The sequence below is a fragment of the Panthera uncia genome, chromosome E1, assembly GCF_023721935.1.
Source record: "Panthera uncia isolate 11264 chromosome E1, Puncia_PCG_1.0, whole genome shotgun sequence".
NCBI lineage: Eukaryota > Metazoa > Chordata > Mammalia > Carnivora > Felidae > Panthera > Panthera uncia.
Window position 1 is genome coordinate 12,046,269 of NC_064814.1, and position 19,303 is coordinate 12,065,571.

At 40.2% G+C, this 19,303-nt stretch overlaps 1 protein-coding gene across 8 annotated transcripts in view; it reads left to right on the top strand.

Annotated features, from left to right (window-relative positions):
- Window positions 1-5,264: 5,264 nt before the first annotated feature.
- ATP6V0A1 (ATPase H+ transporting V0 subunit a1) overlaps window positions 5,265-19,303 on the top strand; it is a 55,123-nt gene continuing 41,084 nt past the window's right edge. For 5 of the 8 annotated variants that reach the window (XM_049636101.1, XM_049636104.1, XM_049636108.1 and 2 more), the window contains exons 1-3: window positions 5,531-5,647; window positions 7,676-7,839; window positions 18,651-18,729. In XM_049636101.1, the coding sequence (XP_049492058.1) occupies window positions 7,723-7,839; window positions 18,651-18,729 (196 nt within the window). In that variant the 5' untranslated portion in view covers window positions 5,531-5,647; window positions 7,676-7,722. Of the gene's footprint in view, window positions 5,289-5,530; window positions 5,648-7,675; window positions 7,840-18,650; window positions 18,730-19,303 lie in introns of those variants that run through there. The other 3 variants (XM_049636106.1, XM_049636107.1, XM_049636102.1) reach the window with 2 other exon arrangements.

Genomic DNA, 19,303 nt, shown 5'->3' on the forward strand with positions numbered 1-19,303 from the left:
CCTGTTTTTATATTATTTTTGTTTCCCTTCCCTTATGTTCATCTGTTTTGTCTCCTAAAGTCCTCATATGAGTGAAGTCCTATGGTATTTGTCTTTCTCTGACTGACTAATTTCACTTAGCATAGTAGCCTCCAGTTCCATCTATGTAGTTGCAAATGGCAAGATTTCATTCTTTTCGATTGCCGAGTAATACTCCATTGTATATATATATGTGTGTATATATATATATATATATATATATATATACACATATATATATACCACACCTTCTTTATCCATTCATCCATCGATGGACATTCGGGCCCTTTCCATACTTTGGCTGTTGTTGATAGTGCTGCTATAAAAATGGGGGTGCATGTGTCCCTTCGAAACAGCACACCTGTATCCCTTGGATAAATACCTAGTAGTGCAATTGCTGGCTCGTATTTTTAGTTTTTTGAGGAACCTCCATACTGTTTTCCAGAGTGGCTGCACCAGCTTGCATTCCCAGAAAGTAAAATTTTAAATCACAATTTTCCCGTTTGCTGCCAACTACTTGCAGGTGAAGAGTTGGAAAATTACACAGACGAAAATTTTCTTCCCAAGATTGGTAAGCAAAGTGTACTAGGTTGAATTGTAATCCCCCAAAACTCATGTTCACTCAGAATCTGTGAATGTGACCTTATTTGGAAAAAGCGTGTTTGCAGATATAATCAAGTTACAATGAGGTCGTAGAGGATTAAGGTGGACCCTGATCCAATAGCTGGTATCATAAGAAGAGAGAAATTTAGAGGTGCCTGGGTGGCTTGGTCAATTGAGCATCAGACTCTTGATTTCAGCTCAGGTCATGATCCCAGGGTCATGGAATCCAGCCCAGTGTCTGGGTCCTTGCTGAGCATGGAGCCTGCTTGGGATTCACTCTCTCCCTCTGCCCCTCTCTCCCACTCGCGCTCTCTTTCTCAAAAAAAAGGGGGGGGGATTTGAATCTAGATACTGACACACAGAGCAGAATGCCGTGTGAAGATAGAGGGAACGACAGTAGGGATGCACCTACAAGTCAAGGACTGCTGAGGATGGCAGGCAATGACTACAAACTAGGAAGAGAGAATGAAGGATTCTTCTCTAGAGCCTTCAGAAATATCATGGTTTCAGCCTTCCAGTCTCCAGGACTGTGAGAGAATAAATTTCTGTTATTTATACCACTCAGTTTGTGCTAATTTGTACAGCAGCCCCAGGAAACTAATACAGGAAGCATATGGAAAGGAGAGACACTGAGTAAATATGTATTTCAAAACACTTGGCTTAACTTTAATACTCTCCTGTAAGCCCCATCTAGGAATTTAAGTTGGATGAACAAACATGAGCTGACCTTTCACTACTGGGACTTTGGACAATTGTGGTGCATTCATTCAAACTAAAAAATAAAGGGAAAAAAAGAAAAGCATTTATTTTAATCCTTCCACTATAGTTGTAGATTTTTGAGACTCTGCAAGATCACTGCCTCTGTTGTCTGTTTTGTCTTGGTAGTGAAGAACTAATTTTTGTAGATTTTATTGAAACATTTTCAAAAATGCTAGGCAGCTCAGTTTAAGACACCCAGAACTGCATTACTTGCTAAGCTTCATTTAGAATTGCTCACATTTTCCATGGATGTGTGATCAACAGCATTTTATATTTGATCTTGTTGGACATATGCTGTACTTGTTCAACAGAAAGACGAGCACAACCCAGAAGATTCTTTCATCTTCTTTCTTTCCTCCAGAAGCATACAGGTAATCAGAGATAAAATCAACATAAATGCTTGATTATTCTGGATCAAAGTATTTCTTTCATTTTTGGGCTAAGTTGGTGTTATTTGCCTACTATGATGAAAATAAAATCTGATTTTGGTCTAATATTAGTACTATTTCTCTTCTATTTCATTAGCCTTTGTCTCCTCTTCTGAACAAAATTCTACTATCCTTCGATGCCCATCTTGAATGTCATGTCTTCTTAAAGCCTTCTCTAGGGCCGGCCAATAGGGCCAAATGGTAGCTCTCTTCTCTGGGTTTCCATAACCTTTTGTTCTAATCTCTGCTATATGACATATGTTACATTACAGTTAGTTGTTTGTCCGACTCCTCTGATGGACTGTGGGCTCCTTGCTCATTTTTGAGCATTTCCAGCTTCCAGCATTATGCCCAGTATATAGCAAGCACTTAGTAGATGTTTGCTGAAGAAATGATGGATTTTTGATGACTGAAAGCTATTTTTAAAAGTATTCTTCATCATGGAACTTAAAGAGTGTTATACCTCATAGGTATGCTTTGATGTAGAATAACTTTGAGAACTGTAAATGGAATACAAACATTAGCACTATTGTGCTGAACTTGATCCTGCAAAGTTGGCACTGACTCCTAACACCTTTTCTGATTTCTAGCTTCTGCTCTGAACCTTTCTCAGCTGTCCCTCATATCTCTGTTATAAAAATAGAAGAATCTGTTACAAGCTCTCCTCCCCACCGGTAATGAAATCCATAAAATAAAGGGGATAAAGAAAAGAGGCAGGGGGTGATCATATTCTTTTTTGTCTGATACCTGTGTTTTTTTGTTGATAGTAGATTTCTATTAGGAGGCCCCCATTTCTTTCAGGGTCATTCATTCATTCATTCATTCAAGAAATAGTACTTACTATTGAATGAGTAGGCCCGATGCTAGGGGAGAAAAGGAATTTATAGTTTGGTGATAGAAAAAAAAAAAAAAGCCAAGTAGAAAGTACTGTGTTTTCTAAAAGAGACACAGACAAGTCCATGAGAATTTCAACGAGGAAAATGAAGCTCAAGAACCAAATTGCTCAAGTTCACACACCTTGTAATCGTTAGAGCTGAGGTTTATTTCTCTTAAATTTGATACTAGATGGAATGAATGGAGGAACTGAGATACAAGCCTAGGTCAGGCTGGTACAAAAGCCTGTGCTCTGCGACACTACTCCATGCTGCTTCCCATTGGCTCCTGCTTTAGTTATCTGAAAGAGGCTAATGGACCTACTCTACTAGGATATCAGCAATGAAAATAAAAAGGGTAAGTGGGTAGAGGCAAGAAACAAATGCAGGACACACAATTAGCATGACATAGCAATTGACTCAATGTGGAGAGAAAAAGAAAGAATGGAATTAGAGAAGGCTTAAGCTTGGAACCTGGGTAGCCAGGAAAACAATAATGCCATCAGTAGGATTAATGATCTCAGGGAAAGGGTCAGTTTTTTATTCAGTGAGAGCTCTGATCCTTCGAAACTCTGCTGTCATGTCACCTCCTCAATGTAATCTTTTCTGAGATTCTCAGGTCCATTATACGGTATTTTGTATCTCAACGACAGTAAGGTAATGGCGATGATAATTAACAGTTTTTGAATGCAGACTGAGGGCTAAGTGTGTACTAACTTCCTTTTATTCCTCACAATAACCATGTGATGTAAGTATTATTATTAACCCCATTTTACAGAGGAGGAAACTGGGGCTTAGAGAGTCCTAATGCTATAAGTATGAAATGGCAGGGGCACCTGGGTGGCTCAGTAGGTTAAGCGTCCGACTTCGGCTCATGATTTGTGAGTTCGAGCCCCACATCAGGCTCGCTGCTGTCAGCTCAGAGCCCACTTTGAATCCTCTGTCCCTTTCTCTCCACCCCTCCCCCACTTGTTCTCTCTCAAAAATAAATAAACATTAAAATTTTGTTTCAAAAAAAAGTATGCTTGTCACATAATAAGTATGAATCATTGCACTCATCTCTCTCCTGTAATTACTGGAACTTTCTTTCTCACTGAGCTGTGAACTCCTCTAGGACAGGAAGTGTGTCTGTTCCATTTTTCCTTTCCCCAGCAGCTGGCACCACGTTCGCCACGGGTTCGTCCTTCGGCAAGCATCTGTTGCCTGAATGGCATTATTCAGGCGGCTTGAAATTCCATCTCTGAGCCTAGGAGAAGGGAGGTGGATGGAAAAATAGGTATGAGTTCCACACATAAACATTTACACCTGACAAGAAGCAGGACTGCCAAGGTAGAGAGCATGGAGGGAATAGAACACTGGAGAAAGATTGATGGCAGGAGATGACAGAAGCCAGAAAAGGGACTTGAGAGGATATACTTTCAAGGAAACCATGAGAAAAAAGAGAGTTCAAGGGGATTGAGGTGAGTCCAGATGAAAGCCTGTCTTAAAGGTGGAGTATGAAAAATTTGTGGTTAGCAAGCACCTGACTCTGAGGTTTAAAAAAAAAGGGGGGGTGCTTTTTTTGAGTCTCATAAAAAGGAAATGATAGTCATTGTGTAATAGTATTCTAAAACTTGGCAGGCTTTCAAGTGTGAGTCTCTATCTGCCTTGCCGGGAAAGTTGAGACAGCTAGGGGACGTTGAAGATCACAGGAAGATCACATTGAGGACCATGTTGAAGATCACCTGTCCAAGGTGCTACTTCTCAACTAAATCGTAATGGAGTCGAGTTATATCTTCACTCACAATATGAGATAGGAAATTCAAATAAAACGTCCGTTTTTGCCCTTCATTATTAGTTTTAGGCTGGTAAAGCAGGATTGATGATGTCTGTGCCAAGTGGACAAAATTATCAGCATTAGGTTTTTACCCGAAGTATCTTCTTCACTACACTTCAATCTCAGTAGGGTTCCACCACCCACAGAGACTGAATAACCGGTTTTCCAAGTTTTTCCTGATGGAGCTCTGGTTTCTACAAATGATTTGGGATCCCTACTCCTCCTTAGGGAGTCGATATCAGTACTGAGAAAGGCGTTTTTTATAAAGAGTAGGTAGCACCACTTTTGCGTTTAAAAAAACCAAACTTTAAGTTATTCTTCTAAGGTTTTTGAGGAATAGAAAACCCTTCAGTGGTCAAATGGGCCCGCAGGAATCTTGCCGAACAAGATAAAAATTTACTGTCACAACACATGGTCTTATGGGGATTTTCCCACTAACTGGAGGAAAACAGAGCCTGGACGCTTGCTGGAGGGACTGAACCAAGCACTTTCCTAAAAAGGGCTTTTCCACACTTAGGTGAAAGAGCCCCTGTTCAAGGCTCTACAACGGATCTGGCACCTTGAGCAAGGTGTTGCTCACTCCGGGGCTTAAATGTTCTCTTCTATAAATTAAGGGTAAAGGGTGCGTGTGTATGTAGAGGAGCCTGGACTGTAAGCACTTTTAAGCTCCTCTCCAGGTTTCTGGTCATTTCATAATGATTTCTCCCCTTCCTTTATGTTTCTTCTGTCGAAAAAAAGCTGTGAATTCTTCGGATATGAAAAGAAAAAAAAGCAGGCAGCTTCGCCTCAAGGGTAAGTATTAGGGAGAAGGAATTCTGAAGGGCGCGGGGACTCAGGGCCTCCAGCACCCGCACCAGCAGGCCCCACTGGAACCTCCGCCCCGCGGGACCGGGTGCCACGGCCGCGCGCACAATATGGCGTCAGCACTCTGGGTCTTGCCCGCGCCCCCGCGACTCTGCACTGCGGCAGCCGGCCGAGGCTCCACCCCATTGGCTGACTGCAATGAGGTCATCGTGGGGGCGGAGCCAGCCGCTACGCGGGGGCAGGGCTTTGCGGACGCACGCACGTCGAGCGCAGCTGTCCCGAGCCGCGGAGGCTGCGGGCTTGGTCTGGGGCGGCTGCTTTGGCTGCGGCCCGGCCCGCGGCTGAAGGTGAGCCGGGGATGTAGGTACAGCGCGGCAGGGAGCGGCCCCGGAAGGGCACAAGAAATCGTTCTAACAGCCTCCTCGCTTGTCAAAGGAATTAGCAGGGATCTTAGGTCTTTGAGAGGAAATGGGGTTCACCCCTCTTTGGGCGCCCCTCTTGTGGGCAGAGGAATTGGAGGTTCGCTCCTCTTTGGAGGCCCTGATCCTTCCCCCCCATTTAAGGTGGGGGCGGAGGAACTGAAGGTTATTGGGTAGGCAGAAGAATTTGGGGGGCTTCTTAAAGGGGCTCCCCATTTGAGGGTTCCCCCCTTTTAATCGTCACTTCTGGAGGTAGGTGTGCCTGGGCTCAGAGAATTCCTGCTTTCTCACTGGGTAGACAGGAAATGAAGCAGGTGAATTTGAGTACCTCGTAGGAGACGAGGACTGGATGACAATAATGAGGCGGGCGCCGGGCGCTTTATTTGTATTCATCTTGTGCAGAATTACTGTTTCTTCATATTTTGTTTTGTGACATCGTCCCACCCCTGAATTGCTTTGGCCTGGTTTTCTGTTTGGCTCCAGTGGGGTAGAGATGTTCTCGGGAGACTTGTAATCATTAAAGAACAGAAGCAGGGAGGCAACTCTGGAGGCTGTCATTATTGGCAGCCCCTGAACTATGCTGATCAGGCATAATTTTACCGGCTTTAGAGGCTGTGGAATCTCTCCTTGTTTGGGGGAAGATGTGGGAGGGCTGATAACAGCTGTTTTGAGTGACTCAGGTATAGACGATTTTAAAGTCAAGCTACGTAATCTCTTGAGAAATCCTTGCTTATATATGAGTGTGTTATTTTGTGCCCTGAACATCAAATGCACAAAGGTTTTGTCATTCAAATTTCTCAAAATGTCTTCCAGCCTTGCAGAGTAGCTCTTCTTTTGATGCCAGTTTCACCTATCATTATGGATGCCTTCGTGATACTAAAAATACTGTATGGTGTGCTGAGTTTAGATACGGTGCAGTCTGTGCCTTACAATAGCTGATTGCGAACAAATAATTGCAGTTTCAGGACCACTGATAGCGCCATTGTCTTTCATACCGGGCGAGGATAAGACAGCCCTAAAAGAAATCTTTATTGGCTTATGTATGAGAAGCTTTAACAGATGGAAGAATGTAATTAATCTTGAAGGATGGGGATAAGAAACGGAAAGCTAAGGAGGTGGCCAGTTTATACCCTGTGGCTTGATAAAAACTGCTTTGTCATTATCAATGTACTCCTGTCATGCTGGACTTGAAATCCAGCTTAATATGCAAGCTGGCTTTTTTTTTTTTTTTTTTTTTTTTTTTAAGTAGGCTCCACACCCAACCTGGGGCTTGAAACTCATGACCCTGAGATCAAGAGTCACGTGCTGTACCCACTGAACCAGCCAGGCGCCCCTTTCTCTCTCTCTCTCTCTCTCTCTCTCTTTTTTTTTTTTAGATAATGCTGATGTGTTTAGATTCCTTAGGGAGAAAATGGTGTTTTCTGAGAAGTTGGAAGGTTAAACCCTTTAAGGTAGCCTTAGCTCTAGGGTAGTGCTGGGACTCTGAGAGTTAGAAATGGGCAGTAGAGGGTAGAAAACTAATTTCAAGGGAGACATCCTTTATGAGAGGGTAATCTAGGTCTCTTCTGTTTGTTTCCTGACACAAACCAAAAACAGGTTGTGTAGTGTGAACGCCACTGAGTCATAATACCCTGTCCAGGGTATTTAAAGAGCTGTTTGGGAATCCCAGTTCCTGTTTTTAACCTGGATACATTCTTATGTATTGAGATGCCCCAAAGTATTGTCATTTGATCCTGGTGTTGACTGCAAAGGAAGTGACTTTTCATCTGCAGGAGAGGATTTAGTAACAGTCTTTTGCAATTTCTCCTTTCCATCTTTCTAAGCAGGATGTTAAAAATCTGTCTGCAAGGGGTAGAAGATATGGAATGCAAAACAAAAGAGCTTTACTGCGGTGTTGTTTGCTCTTAGCCCTCTTGGTAATATCTGAGGTCATGCGGTTTTCTCTTTTTGCTGTAGGTTGGAGAGAAATCCATACACTCCATTGACTGGCACTTTCTGCCACCATGGGGGAGCTTTTCCGGAGTGAGGAGATGACGCTGGCCCAGCTTTTTCTACAATCAGAAGCTGCTTATTGTTGCGTCAGTGAATTAGGAGAACTGGGAAAGGTTCAATTTCGTGATGTAAGTAGTTGTGGGGCTGCTTGTTGAATGCCTTAAACTCTGTTTTTTCTTGTCATGGCTAATTACCTTATGATGAATGTTGGGTTTTATTTGCAAAAATAACATTATAGGGGCGCCTGGGTGGCTTGGTCGGTTAGGCGTCCGACTTCGGCTCAGGTCATGATCTCACGGTTCGTGAGTTCGAGCCCCGCGTCGGGCTCTGTGCTGACAGCTCAGAGCCTGGAGCCTGTTTCAGATTCTGTGTCTCCCTCTCTCTCTGCCCCTCCCCTGTTCATGCTCTGTCTCTCTCTGTCTCAAAAATAAATAAATGTTAAAAAAAAATTAAAAAAAAAAATAACATTATAGCACTGGCTTACTGTTGGTAGAGTGTACATTTCGAGTTGTCTCTCTAGAGGTGAGAATGTTTGTGCCAAAATTTCCATGATTTTACTAGCTCCCCCTTTGCAAATAATCCTACACAATCTCAAGGTAATTGATTGGGATGCGGGTAGAGGACACACCAAGGCTTGCACATTGCTTTTGGCCTCTTTAACACCTGTGGCAGGTTATTTAAAAAATGTCATAGCTCTTCCATACAGTAGGACATGTTTATTACAAAATCTGATGCATCAACGTACAGATATATAAGTAAGCATATACTAAATATCCATTATTTTGAAGCATTATGCTGAGCACTTAGAGAAGATATCTAAAGAAAATCAGCAGTCTAAGTATAAAAAAGTATGCCCTAAGGGGCTTGCAGTCTGCTGAAGAAGGCACAACATACCCTGTTGAAAGGAAAGAGGAGTTAACAGTTCCCTAATTACGCATCTCAAAGCTCCAGGTACTTTCACTGATAGCATTCACGGTAGTTGTGGTTTTACATTCACTAGTGTTAGTGGTTGATTAGTCTCTGTCTTCTACTGTCATCTTAGGATGCTGAAGACAATCATTGTATCCTTTGTGTCCACATACAGGATACTGTCAGCATTTGTTGGAATGAATAGGTGACAGAGGAGTGGTCAGAATGGGGTGGGATTAATCAATATTGGCTTCCTGGAACTGGCACACTGAAATTACACAAATATAGTCCAGTGACATAGTATACTTTTTATTATCTTTGAACCTTCTTATGCCTTCCCTCTTTGAATGTTCTCCTACCTGATTCTGATTCCTTTTCTTATCATCCTGAGGGCTCACTGTTATCTTCCACTAACCTCTCTTATCTTCTCCATCTTGGCTTTCTGTGTCATTATTCCTCAAGCTCTCTCCTCTGCTCTGTCTGGAGAAGCTTGTCCATAGCCACATCTTCCTTTACCACCTTTTTTGATGACCTCATCTATTCTCAAATCTTCCATCTTATTTGTTGAGCCCCAAATCTATGTCTCTGGCCCTGACAGTTCTCAAACACCATCCGTAAATTTACAACTCTCTAAGAATTTTGTCATTTCTACTTCTCATGGTAGCCTGTCTAAATCCCAGCACCTTACCTTCTCCCAAACTATTTCTTCATCCTGACTTCCTAAGTTTGAGCTAATGTATTGATAGTCTTCCAGTTTTCTAGATTTGAGACCTAAATCAAACCTAAGTCACCCTTAATTTGAAACCAAAGGAAGTTGGTCCTATAGTGTCTCCCCCTTCCTAACACCCATTGTATCTATTCAGCATTTTTTTTTTTTTTTTTGAGGGAGAGAGAGGGTGGGAGGGGCAGAGAGTGTGGGGGAGAGAGAATCCCAGGCTTTCAGTGCAGAGCCTGACATGGGTCTCAAACTCACGAACCGTGAGATCATGACCTGAGCTGAAATCCAGAGTTGGATGTTTAACCGACTGAGCCACCCCTGTGCCCCTCTCTTCAGCATTCTTAAATTTTACTTATGATGTATTGCAATCAGACAAAAAATTATAGGGAATAACATAATGAATACCTCCATTTCTACTGTCTACTTAAGAGATAAACATTCATGTAATTGAAGGCTCCTGTGTAGTCTTCCTGCATGCTATTTCTCTCCCCACCTCCCTACAGGTAACCTCTGCAATGATTTTTGCCTTTTTTTTTTTTTTTTTTAAGTAAGTCTATGCCCAACATGGGGCTTGAACTCATGATCCCAGGACTGAGAGTCACATGCTCTCCCGACTGAGCCAGCCATGTTTGAGCCAGCCATGTTTTGCTTTTATCATTCCCATGTATTTTTATTTTTTACTCTTGCTACATATGTGTGTATCGCTAAATAATAATATATGCTAGTATGATTTTGCATGTTTTAAAACTGTATGCATGGCATATTGTATGTATCTTTCAGCACCGTGCTTTTGAAATTCATTATTTGTGAGATTTGACCACCTGTTACAGGTAGCATTAGTTCATTTCTTAAAATTGCTATATAGTTATTGTAAGAATATATACAGTTTATAATTTTTTCCTTCTGATGAACATTTAAGTAATTGCAGTTCTTTGTTATTACAGTGTTACAAGGAAGATTCTTGTATATGTCTCCCGGTATACATGTGTGATAGTTTCTCCAGGGCAGTGGTTCTCAAAATTTTTGGTCTAAGGTCCTCTTTACACTCTGAAAACATGATTGAGGATCCTAAAGAGCTTTTATGAGTTATAGCTGTCAATATTTATTTTATTGGAAATTAAAATGAAGATATGTTTAAAATACTTATTTAAAAACTCACAATAATAGGGGCACGTGGGTGGCTCAGTCAGTTAAGCGGCCGACTTCGGCTCAGGTCATGATCTCGCGGTCCGTGAGTTCGAGCCCCGCGTTGGGCTCTGTGCTGACAGCTCAGAGCCTGGAGCCTGTTTCAGATTCTGTGTCTCCCTCTCTCTGACCCTCCCCCGTTCATGCTCTGTCTCTCTCTGTCTCAAAAATAAATAAATGTAAAAAAAAAAATTTTTTTTTAAATAAAAAAAAAAACAACCTCACAATAATAAACCTGATATGTGTTATCATAAGTAGTATTTTTTTAAAAAAATAATTATATTTTCCAAAATAAAAGAATTGCTTTGCTTTTATATTTTTGAAAATTTCTTTAATGTCTGAATTAATAGAAGGCAGCTGGATTCTCCTATCTGCTTCTGCAGTCATCTGGCTGTGATGTATACCATGAGCCTCTGGAAAACTTCACTGAATATTCATGAGTGAGGATGAAAAAGGCAAATGATGTTTTAGTGTTACTGTGTAGAGTATTGATTTCACGGACTTGTTGCTGCTCTGGGGATTATAACTAAGAGGGGCATTGCTGAGCATCCTGTGCCTCTTTAACTGTTAGGTGTTGTGAAGTGCTGTATCTTTGTTGTTTTAATTTGAATTTTCTTGATTAGTACGCTCAGTATCTTTTTATCTGGTTATTGGACATAATGGAATTCATTCCCATGAATGTCTGCTTACTGACTTACAGAATATGTAAAAGTTCTTCATGTATTTTTGGAAGCTAATCTTTTACTAATCCTTTACTGATAATTTGCCTTGTCTTTTCCCTTTGTTTAAAAAAAATTTTTTTTTAACATTTATTCATTTTTGAGAAACAGAGTGTGAGTGGGGGAGGGGCAGAGAGAGAGGGAGACACAGAATCTGAAGCAGGCTCCAGGCTCTGAGCTGTCAGCGCAGAGCCTAACACAGGGCTCAAACTCACGAACCGTGAGATCATGACCTGAGCTGAAGTCAGGTGCTTAACTGACTGAACCGCCCAGGCACCCCTGTCTTTTCTCTTTGTTTATGGTATATGTGGTCACACATAAAATTGTTCTTTTTTGCTTATTAGTATTTTTTCCCTAAATTTTTATTTTTAAAAATTTCAAAGCTGAATACTCTTCAGTCGATTCACCACTTGTTAACATTTTGCTATGTTTGATATAATCTTTTTTACTGCAATGTTGAAGAGTAAGCTGTTTCCTCCTTTCAAGTCCTTATTCTTTTTTTTCTTATTTTGCCGTGTACCTTAAGACCTTTACTAACAGGCAGAAGAAGAGTAACGGCAAACTAATACTGGTTAGGATTGTGTTCAGCTATATGTAACTGAAAACCCAAGTGATAGGGATGTACTTTCTCATGTAACATGAGGCCCAGCTTCACACTATCACCAGTGTCCTAAGATCATCCTATATTTCTTTTTGGCCATCCTGGAGCATTTAGCTTTTGTCCTCATAGAGGACCACCAAAGCTCCAGGCATTGCATGCATATTCTAGGCAAGAAGAAGGAAGTGCAGGGAGAAAGGAGTACTTCTATTAGGAGGAAAAAAACAAAAACAAAAAAAAACAAAAAACAACTTTCTTAGAAATCCTCAGAAGAGTTTCCTAAGTTTTGTTGACCAGAATTATGGCATAGTCTAGCTGTAAGGGAGTCTGGGAAAAGAGGCTTTTCAGCTGAGCAGTAACTGCCTTAAATGAACATTTGTTAAATTTATTTATTTATTTTGAGAGAGAGAGAGGGAGGGGCAGAGGGAAGAAGAGAGAGAATCCCAAGCAGATTCTACATTTTCAATGCGGAGCCTGATGCGGGGCTTGATCCCATGAACTGTGAGATCGTGACCTGAGCCAAAACCAAGAGTCAAATGCTTATCTGACTTAGCCACCCAGGTGCCCCTGGGGTTTTTGTTAATAAGAAGTAAGGCTATGTATGTGTCACATGGCATTCTTGTCTATGCTCCTGACTTTAAGGGGAATCTAAGTTTGTTTGTTTGTTTGTTTGTTTGTTTCTTTCTTTCTTTCTTTCTTTCTTTCTATAATCTTTACATTCAATGTGGGGTTAAACTCAATGACCCCGAGATCAAGAGTTGCATGCCCTTGCAATTGAGCCAGCCAGGTACCCCAATATTTCACAATTTTATTTACTTGTTATTTTCAAGTAGGCTACACACCCAGCACAGAGCCCAACTTGGGGCTTGAACTCATGACCCCGAGATCAAGGCCTGAGCTGAGACCAGGAGTCGATGCTTAACTGACTGAGTCCTCCAGGTGCCCTATTATTTCACAATTTAAATAAGATGTTTACTCTTAAGTTTTTAGAAAATTCTATTAAATTATTCAGATTCCTTTGAATTTCTGATTTTCTAAAGTTATTGCCACAAATGATTGCAAAATTTTATTGAATGCCTTTTTCTTCATTTGTTGAGGTTATCATGTTTTTTTCCATTAATCTATTAATTTGGTAAATTACATATCCAGATTTTTTTCCTACTGTCTTTTTTAAACAGCTTTACTGAGATATAATTTGTCCATCCGAAGTGTATGATTCAGTGATTTTTAGTATATTCACAGAGTTCTACAACCATCACCACGGTCAGTTTTAGAACTTTCATTACCCTGACAAGAAATTCTGTCACCATTAACACTCACTGCCTGTTTTCGTCCCAATGCCCCTCCTCCACTTCTACCCCCTGGAAACCATTAATCTACTGTTCTGTGAATTTGCTTATTGTGAACATTTCATGTCAGTAGAATCCTATAATATGTAGCCTTTTGTGACTGACTTCTTTCATTTAGCATGTTTTCAAGGTTCATCCATGCTTCAGCATGTATCTTTAACTTTCTTTTTTGTATCTATTTTTCATTTGAAAATGGGCAACATCTTAAAGTGGGTGGTTTCAGTATAAGATAGAGCTGTTGCCTATCTTCTCTGCAAAACATACCACCACTCTGGGTTTTAGAGACGATTGAGTGGGACATTTTCCTCGCTCAACTTGTTCAAAATCTTGTGTGACTCATCTGTCCCCCCATCCACTCTTCTCTTTGACATGCTTCTCTACTCTTTAATCCCTTGCCGTTTAACACTTACAGTCACAATGATAGTTTGCATTTTTTTGTTGCCATATTGAACATTTTACATTATTATTTTAGGCATTCCTCGCAGCAACTCTGAGAAGTAGAACCTACTTTTGAATAGTGGAACTTGCCATTCTCATATTATAGACTAGTACCCCAGGCCACAGATGAAAATATCTACCCAAGACACACAGATCTGTACCCCCAGACTACTTTTTCTTAAGTTTATTTACTTATTTGGGGGGGGGGGCACACAAGTTGGGAGAGGGGCAGAGAGCGAGGGAGAGAGAGAATCTGAAGCAGGCTCTGCCCTGTCAGTGTGGAGCCTGATATGGGGCTCAAGCCCACAAACTGTGAGATCATGACCTGAGCCGAAATCAAGAGTCAGGCACTCAACCAACTGAGCCACCTGGGCACTGCTGTCCCCCCCAGACTGTCTGACTCTGCTGCCTATGATCTTTTTAATTGAGATAAAAAAAAAAAAAAAAAAAAAAAAAAAAAGTCACCATTTTACAATGTACAATTCATTGGTTTTTAGTGTATTCACAGGGTTGTGCAACCATCATCACTATCTAACCAGAACATTTCATCACCCCCCAAAAAAGCCCTGTACCCATTAGCAGTCACTCCTCATCCTCCCTTCCCCTAGCCCTGGCCAACCATCTAATCTATCTCTGTCTCTATGGATTCTCCAGTTCTGGACGTCATACATAATTGGAATCATACAATACGTTGCTTTTTGTGTCGTGATTCTTCCACTTAGCATATTGTTTTCAGGATTCATCAAGATTGTAGTACGTATTAGGACTTTGTTCCTTTTTATGGCTGAATGATATTCCATTGTATGCATATACCGCCTTTTCTTTATTCATTCATCACTTGAACATATTGGGGTTGTTTCCATTTTTTGACTGTTGTCAGTAATGCTACTGTAAGCATTTGTGTACAAGTATTTGTTTGATTGCTTATTTCTTTTGGGTGTGTACTTATGGGTGGAATTTCTGGATCATATGTTAATTCTATGTTTAGTTTTCTGAGGAACCTCCAGGAGACTGCTTTTTACAGCAGCCACACCATTTTCGTTCCCAGCAGCAACATAGGAGGGTTCCAATTTCTTCACATCCTCACTGTCACTTGTTATTTTTCATTAAAAAAATTTTTATGATAACCATCTTAATGGCTATGAAGTGGTATCTCACAGTGGTTTTGATTTGCATTTCCCTCATGGCCAATTATGTGGAGCATCTTTTCATATGCTTATTGGGCAATTGTATAGTTGTTGGGTTTTTTTGTTTTTTTTTTTTTAATGTAAAATCATCCTTGCAAGCCTATGTAAAGTCAACTCGCTCATGAGGTGTATTTCAAAAGAATTTGGGGATTCAGTTTCCTAATATTGTATTAGGATTTTTTTCTCTTACACAGTAGACCCCCTCCTTATCTATGGAGGATACGTTCCAAGACCTACCATGGGTGCCTGAAACCACAGATAGTACTAAACCGTGTGTGTGTGTGTGTGTGTGTGTGTGCGTTGTTGTTTTTTACTATACAAATATACATGATAAACTTTATCAGTTAGACAAGGTAAGAGATTAACAACAATAATAAAATAGAACAATTGTAACTATACTGTAATGAAAGTTATGTGAATGTGGTCTCTCTGAAAATATCTTTTTCTACTGTACTCACCCTTCTTGTGAGGATGTGAGATGATGAGATGCCAATGTGACGAGATGAAGTGAGATGAATGACATAGGGGTTGTCATGTAGCGTTAGGTTACTGTTGACTTTCTGACTATATGTCAGAAGGAGGATCACTTGGTTCTGGACCACAGTTGACTGCAGGTAACTAAAACTAGAAATAAGAAGGGAGAGACTACTGTATTGATAAGTGATACCGGCTTGTACTTGTCCTTTGTCAAACTATTCTCGCCCTGTATCAAGCTTATACTGGCCGGTCTTATTTGTTAGTTGAGAAGCGTTCCTTCATTTTGCCTCTTTGGAATAATTTTCTAAAGATTTGGGTTTATCTAGTCTTTAAAAGATTAGTACAGGGGCGCCTGGGTGGCTCAGTCGGTTAAGCGGCCGACTTCGGCTCAGGTCATGATCTCGCGGTCCGTGAGTTCGAGCCCTGCATCGGGCTCTGTGCTGACAGCTCAGAGCCTGGAGCCTGCTTCCGATTCTGTGTCTCCCTCTCTCTGACCCTCCCCCGTTCATACTCTGTCCTCTCTCTGTCTCAAAAATAAATAAACGTTAAAAAAATAAATTAATTAAATTAAATTAAATTAAAAAAAATAAGATTAGTACAAATCATCTTTACACCTTCTAGGCCTGATGTTTTTACTTATTATTTATTTATTATTTTTCTTATTTTTAAAGTAAGCTCTATGCTCCATGTGGGGCTTGAACTCATGACCCCAAGGTCAAGAGTCCCACGCTCCACTACCAGCCAGGCGCCCCTAGGCCTGATATTTTTTAGATGGATATATTTTAACTGTTGAAATTTCTTTACTGATTATAGGCTTATTCTGTTGTTGTTTTTTCCTTGTCAGTCTTGGTAAATTATATTTTTCTAGAAAATTGTTTTATTTATTTCTTTTAATTTATTTATTTTTTAATTTACAGCCAAGTTAGCATATAGTGCAACGATTTCAGAAGTAGATTCCTTAATGCCCCCCTCCCAAAACCCCTCCAGTAACCCTCTGTTTGTTCTATGTTTATTATTTTTGCTTCCTTTCCCTTATGTTTATCTGTTTTGTATCTTAAATTCTTCATACGAGTGAAGTCATGTGATATTTGTCTTTCTCTGACTAATTTTGCTTAGCATAATACCCTCTAGTTCCATCCACATAGTTGCAAATGGCAAGATTTCATTCTTTTTGACTGCAGAGTAATACTCCGTTGTGTATGTATACCACATCTTCTTTATCCATTCATCCATCGGTGGACATTTGGGTTCTTTCCATACTTCGGCTATTGTCGATAGAGCTGTTAAAACATGGGGGTGCATGTGCCTGTTTGAAACAGCACACCTGTATCCCTTGGATAAATACCTAGTAGTGCAATTGCTGGGTCATAGGGTAGTTCTATTTTTAATTTTTTGAGGAACCTCCATACTGTTTTCCAGAGTGGCTGCACCAGTTTGCATTCCCACCAGCAGTGCAAAAGAGATCCTCTTTCTCCTCATCCTTGCCAACATGTGTTATTGTCTGAGTTGTTAGTGTTAGCCATTCTGACAGGTGTGAGGTGGTATCTCATGGTGATTTTGATTTGTATATCCCTGATGATGAGTGATGTTGAGCATTTTTTCATGTGTTGGTTGACCATCTGGATGTCTTCTTTGGAGAAATGTCTATTCATGTCTTTTGCCCATTTCTTCACTGGAATATGTGTTTTTGGGGTGTTGAGTTTGATAACTTCTTTATAGATTTTGGAGACTAACCCTTTATCTGATACGTCATTTGCAAATGTCTTCTCCCATTCTGTCGGTTGCCTTTTAGTTTTGCTGATTGTTTCCTTCACTGTGCAGGACCTTTTTATTTTGATGAGGTCCAAGTAGTTCATTTTTGCTTTTTGTTTCCCTTACCTCCAGAGACATGTTGAATAAGAAGTTTCTGTGGCCAAGATGAAAGAGATTTTTGCCTGCTTTCTCCTCAAGGATTTTGATGGCTTCCTGTCTTACATTTAGGTCTTTCATCCATTTTGAGTTTATTTTTGTGTATCGTGTAAGAAAGTGGTCCAGGTTCATTCTTCTGCATGTCGCTGTCCAGTTTTCCCAGCACCACTTGGTAAAGATACTGTCTATTCAATCGGATATTCTTTCCTGCTTTGTCAAAGATTGGTTGGCCATACGTTGTGGGTCCATTTCTGGGTTATTCTGTTCCATTGATCGGAGTGTCTGTTCTTATGCCATGCTGTAAACATTCTTGTACGAATCTCTGTAGACATGTTTTCATTTCTCTTAAACAAATATCTAGTAGTGGAATGCTTAGTTATGATGTACCTATGTATATGTTTAATTGTATAAGAAACTGACAACAATATTTACTTTTTTAAAGTAGCATTTATCACAACAAATTGCATCTATTAGTTTGTGTCTGTCTCGTCCATGGATCTGATAGCTCCTCAAAGCTTGGACATATCCTTTTGTACTTATAACAGTGCCTAATACAGTAGTGTATATATAGTGCTCCATAAATGTTGAGTGAGTAGCTATAGTTCTTTATTGGTATTACTTTTATGGAATTTATCACGTGCTCTTGTTGGTTGTGTGTATTTTTTTTCTTTACTAGATTTCAGGCTTCTTAGTAAGTAGGAACTTGTTTGTATTTCCCAGAATATCTGTCACATTGCTTTGAAAATTACTTGTGATGTATGAATGAATAAACCAGCCTGTCTGGTAGGAAGTGAAGATCCTGGGACAGAAGAATAAAAGATGTTTGCCTTTTGTCTCTTCTGATTGGGAGGAAGAGAAGGAAAACTGGGCAGAGCTTCTGGTATACATCATTGCTCAAGTTTTTGGCTGGGGGAGCTCACTGAGACTTTGGCCTGGGAGGACCATCTTGTACCTTGGTGCTTTGTCTAATTTGCCTCCATTCCAATAATGTGGTGCCACAGTGAGAGAGGGGTTTTTATCTTCAGTTGGTGTGATTGGCCCTGAAGCAGGTTATATAGGGCAGTAGACCATTTTTGCATCATATGATTGCATCATACACTGACACAAAATTAGGTTTCACTTTGCAGAATGTGTTGCTTGTGACACAGAGGAAATAGATGCAGTATTTAAATATTTGGGGAGCACCTGGGTAGCTCAGTTGGTTAAGTGTCCCACTTAGGCTCAGGGCATGATCTCACAGTTTGTGAGTTTGAACCCCACATTTGGCTCTGTGCTGACAGCTCAGAGCCTGAAGCCTTCTTCAGATTATGTCTCCCTCTCTCTCTGCCCCTCCCCCGCTAGCGTGCATGTGCGCTCTCTCTCTCTCTCTCTCTCTCTCTCTCTCTCTCAAAGATAAATAAACCTTAAAAAAATTTGTTTTAAATATTTGGTATTGTGTTCTTATTTTGCAGTTAAATCCAGATGTGAATGTTTTCCAGCGGAAATTTGTGAATGAAGTTAGAAGATGTGAAGAAATGGATCGAAAGCTTCGTATGTGCATTTTGGTCCTGTATGATGTTCCTATAACGAGTCATTTGTCTTAAATTAGAGATGCTAGTCCTCTTAACAAAATGAGAAAATACTACAGGAGAAAAAGAAAGGAGGAATAGTCTTGGGATCTTGATATTAAGATGAATTTCTCATGTACAAGTAGATTTTATGGTATTGGGGCTAGGTGGTGCTTAATGGAAACTTTGAGACGACAAGATTACAAGCTGAACACATTGGTTATTTTTTATGGGAAGGGTTTTACAACTACTGCTATAGCTATTGCATTATAGAATTCTGAGAGACAGGACTCAGACCACTATTTTTATTTTATTTTTATTTTATTTTATATGTTTTTTAATTTAAAAATATTATTTATTATAATTTTTAAAGATTTTATTTTTAAGCAGTGTGGGCTTAAACCCACAACCCTGAGATCAGGAGTCACACATTCCACCAACTGAGCCACCCAGGCGCCCACCATCTATTTTAGATATCAATATAACCACCTTTTAATTTGAGCTTTTTATGAAGGAAGAAACTAACACATTTATTAGGGTACTGTTGAGAGTTGGGG